This window comes from Equus quagga, unplaced genomic scaffold (assembly GCF_021613505.1).
Source record: "Equus quagga isolate Etosha38 unplaced genomic scaffold, UCLA_HA_Equagga_1.0 HiC_scaffold_6551_RagTag, whole genome shotgun sequence".
NCBI lineage: Eukaryota > Metazoa > Chordata > Mammalia > Perissodactyla > Equidae > Equus > Equus quagga.
In genome coordinates, this window is record NW_025794321.1 from 2,275 (window position 1) to 6,882 (window position 4,608).

At 51.9% G+C, this 4,608-nt stretch overlaps 1 protein-coding gene across 1 annotated transcript; it reads right to left on the reverse strand.

Moving 5' to 3' along the window:
* Positions 1-812: 812 nt before the first annotated feature.
* LOC124232475 (retinol dehydrogenase 16-like) lies at positions 813-3,914 on the reverse strand (the record flags this gene model as incomplete). The annotated part of the gene is made up of 4 exons (XM_046649444.1): positions 813-898; positions 1,208-1,444; positions 2,242-2,405; positions 3,656-3,914. Coding segments are annotated over 3 exons (641 nt in total), but the record flags the coding sequence as incomplete, so codon positions are not given.
* Between the last annotated feature and the right edge of the window lie 694 nt (positions 3,915-4,608).

Consider the following 4,608-nt stretch of genomic DNA (forward strand, 5'->3'; position numbering starts at 1 on the left):
ATCTCTATCACTTTCTGCAAATGCCTTCTCTGTGGAGTCCCTTCTCAGAACATCATCAGAACAGTGGAGACGGAGAGAGGCGGGCCCTCAGGAAGCACTTGGCAATTAAGGGAATTGTGCCCAGCACACAGTAGGGACTCAACAAAGCTTGGTAGAAAGTGAAAGACTGGGGTCCAGAAGGGACTCATCCTCTCCTCCACTGGAGAGTGTAGGGAGGGGATGCAGGCTGGGAAACCTAAGGATGGCAGAGGAGGAAAGGGGGCGATGTTAAGGTCAGATAGGGACAGATAGGCAGAGAGGGAGAGAGGTTGCTGCTGAGGAGAGAGGCTTGATGTCCCCAGGGAAGAGTCTGGGCCCTGCCAGTCACTTAGCCACCTCTCCTTCTTTGTCCATCCTTGTGTCTAACCCTGTGATCCCACACTACCTGATAAATACAGGAAAGGAAGCATTAGCCCCTCCCTTCTGGGGAAGGAAGGGAGTGACCTGACTTCTCTGTCCAATGCCTCCTCAGGTCATGTCACTCATCCTTTGACCCCTGCGACATCACGTGACTCTTCTTCTCATAGACACAGACCCCACCACTCCCCACGTTCATGGTTACAACCCATAGGCCTCATTAAAATTTTCAACATTTATTTTAAGGCAAAAATAAGGAATGGAAATCCATTGACTCATACAAATCAAACAGTGACTTCTGTGTCCTCTGTCAGGAACCCTATTGAGCACACCACCTTGCAGCGAGGTCTGCTGACTTGGACCAGAGGCTGAGGGGTCAGGCTGTTGGTCGCCCTCCACACCTCCACCTCTGTCCACAGATGTCTTCAGTGGAGAGGGGCCTTCTCCTTCTCCAGGCCTTTCCATCCTGTGGGAGGGGAGACTGGCCAGGGCCAAGGTACAACTGAGGAGGAGGACAGAGGCAGAGCAGGCTCAGCTGGGGCTGAGTCCAGCTGCTCACACCGTCCCAAAAGTGTGGATTCCTCGGGCTGGCAGAAGGGCCACGAGACTCTGAGCCTTGAGACGTCACTCAAGGATCAGGGCACAGATGTGTGCCAAGAGGCCCTGTTCCTCAGATGCAAAACTTGGTTCTTTCCTCCAATTATCCCCAGAATCTTGAGTAATGTCCATGGAGAAGCCCTGGGAGGAGGCCCACTCTATTTCCCTCCCCCTGATGCATCCCTCCCTCACACAGTACCCAACTCCACCCTACCGTGCACCCCAGGCTTGGGCTACAGGCCCTTGGCGGGCCTTGGGAAGCTCCAGTAGCAGATGGCATCCACCAGGATGGAGGGCATGTAGCTCATGGGGAGGTAGATGAACTTGGCATCCCAGCCAGGTGAGTATCGGCTCCGGGGGTGGCAGGTGGTCAGGGCATGTTCCATGCAGTCTGTCACCAAGCACAAATTCTGACACCACCTCGGCTCGAACATTACCGCTAACTTCATGACTGTCAAGAAGGAGACACCATCCAATTATATTCTCACTTCACTACTGCCCCACTTTCAGATCAGCTCTAGAGAAAAGTTTCTAAAAACGCTTGGGGCCCATAAAATCATACCCCAAATGGAATCCGTGGATGTCCTGGCAGCGTGTCCCAACTCTTACCCCAAGAACACTCTCCGCACTAAGCCCATCTGATTCTACTCCTGGAAATATAGTGCTGCACTGCCAAAGGATGTTCTGGTCAAACCACAAACTGCATAAAACAGGTCCTGACCGCCTGCCACCCCTGCACCCCATACAATGGTCCCATACGATTAGGACCATACAGCCTAGGTGTATAGTAGGCCCTACCATCTGGGTTTGTGTAACTATACTCTATGATCTTCGCACAATAACAAAATGGCCTAATGATGCACTTCTCAGAACCTGTCTCCGCCGTTAAGCAACTCGTGGCTGTATGTGCACTGCATAAACTGGAGGTCGTCACAAACACTGCAAACCTAGGTACCTGAAAACCAGCAGCTCTAAAGACAGTTTGCCATGGATCAAGGGGTATCTTCCCTCTGTGGCTTCAGTTTCCTCCTCAAGATAATGAGAGGTTTGGATGAAACAGTAGCCCCCAGGCCTAACAAACCTGGATCATTTCCTTTGGCTACCAGAGATGACCACACAGGACAACGGGATGGAGCTAAACGTCCCCGCTGCGTGCGTGATTCAGAGCCTGGAGCATGAGCCTGAGACCTGAGGAGGGGCTAATGATGGACCCAGGCTTTCTCTCCCCATGGTCCACAGCTCACTCACAGGATGCCAGGCTCTTCTCCCCGTAGATCTCCTTGATCTCTGGACGGGCCCGCTCCCAGGCCTCCTGGTAGCCCTGAGAAGTACTCTCATTCCCGGTCATGTTGGTCTTGAAGTAACCAGGCTCGATAATAGCCACCTTCACCCCAAAGTAGGAGAGCTCCCTCCTGCAAGGCAGACAGGAAGAGGGGCAAGGACTTCAGAGGCCTTGGGAGACAAAACACGGCAAACAAAAAGCAAACAGAATGATGCAACCTCAACACAGGATTTGAATGGCATACACCCAAATGCTTGAGAAGTTTCAAGTGCAGTAGCAAGGGAGAGAAAAATGATGATGATGGCATATCTCTGTAGAAGGTTGGTACATTTTTCCACATATTTGACACGCATCTGCTTATTAGCTCTAAATCTTCACCCCTATTCTACTTCAAGGCACCCCTTAACTGCTCTCTCCTCCTGTGTCCTCTCACATCCAATCTATCTCCAGACTTTGCCCATCCAACTTCCTCCACTCTCCTCAATCCTCTCTCTCCCCTCTCCTGCTCGAGTCAACTGCCTGGCCATCTGTGCCCTAAGGAGCCTCTCTCTGCCTATCGTCTCAACTCCCCTTCTTTCAGAGCCATCCTCTGCCCTGAAGCCAGTCGGTTCTGTAGACGCTGATTTGACAAAGTAGCTCCCCTGATTAAATCCCTTCCATGGGGACAGCATCCCTCCTGCCAGCAAGGGCCTTGTCCTTTACCCCTGGATGGCACTGCAGCATAGGCGCTCAACCATTACTCACCCTGGGCTTGCCTGACTCCATTCCTTCATCCAGGGAGCCTTCACACCCTATTTCTCAGGTGGCCAGGTGACCGAGTTCAGTTCTTCATCCTCAGCTCAGATCCCTAGCCAGTTCCCTGCCATTATACCTATGGGACCAGGGCCACCATGGCTAATTTCGTGCAAGTGTCAGATGAAATGGCCACAACATTTCTATATTACTCGTCCCTTTCTCAGTTGTCACACTGTTTAGTCAGGGACCAAATCTTGATGTCCTCAGACACGTTGATTGTGCACTCACAAAGGTACCAAGAAGTATCTGTTGAATTGACTCTAAGACTCTACCTCCACCTCAAGGGCTCCCTGAACTGAATGTCGTAGGGGTTTTAGACATGTTCTCTGCAGCCACCTTATCCCAGTTCCACTTCTGCCTCAGATACCTTCTGACTATGGGCCCTCCTCCAGGGCAGGGATAGATTAAATAAAAGTCTGCTGGCCTGGGGCCCATTACAAAACCCAGAACATAAAAAACTACTTCCCGATGAATACCTAGCACGGAGCAAGAGAGAGGGATCCTGACAGAAGAACCCAGGAAAAGGCTTGCCTGGAAGCACAGAAGCAGGAGGACTGAGGGAGGGCCTCGAACCCAGTCCAGTACCTGAGGGAGTCCGAGAAGGCCTCGACACCATACTTGGAGATGCAGTAGCCACCACCAAGCAGAGACACCCGGCCCATGACGCTGGAGACGTTGACCACGCGGCCCCGCGCCTTCCTCACTAGGGGCAGCAGGCTCAGGGTCACCTCGATCACCCCCAGCAGGTTCACGTTGAGGATCTTCATGAAGTCCTGTTTGGTCAGCCACTCATTGGGTGCCACAGGCACGGCAATGCCAGCGTTATTCACCAGGCCCCACAGTCCTGGACACAGCAGGGGTGAGAGAGCAACACTGCATTGTGAGGACACAGCTGTGGTTCTAATTCACCTTCCAATCATGAGAGGACTTTATGAGAGACGTTGGTTGCATGGGGAGTGAGTAGAACAGATAACACCATGCTTTTGGTAGGGTTTGGGGAGTGCAGACGCCATGTGTTGTTGGAGGACAGAAAGCGTGCCTCTGTCCTGACTTATTCTGCGTGGCCCAATCACTGCCTGGTGGACAATGGGCCATCACCCCACAGTTAATGAAGGCAGGGAGTGATGTTGAGGTATCTAGTGTGTCCATAGTCTGGAACACGGACAGTAATGTTTTGGGTTTTCACACATCAATGTTGTCCTGCAGGCATTATAAACGCTCACCTACATTTTCAGAGTTCCCAGACAGCGCCTTTCGTGAGTGTGCAACAAATATCTGTGGGGGAGTAGAGAGACACACAGAGAGAGAATGAGGAAGGGTGGGGAGAGAGGAAGAAAAAGGCAAAAGGTAATGGACAAAAAGAAACAAAAGATGACTAAAATCTTGCTGGAAGTTGGTGGGGTAAAGCAGACCTGAAACCTCAGGTGGGGGGAAGGTGAGAACAGGCAGGAGGTGACCTCAGGGACTGACCTTGAAACACCTGCAGCAATAGTGAGCAAGAGTCCTGTAGGACCTGGGAGATCAATTCCAAGGGGCAG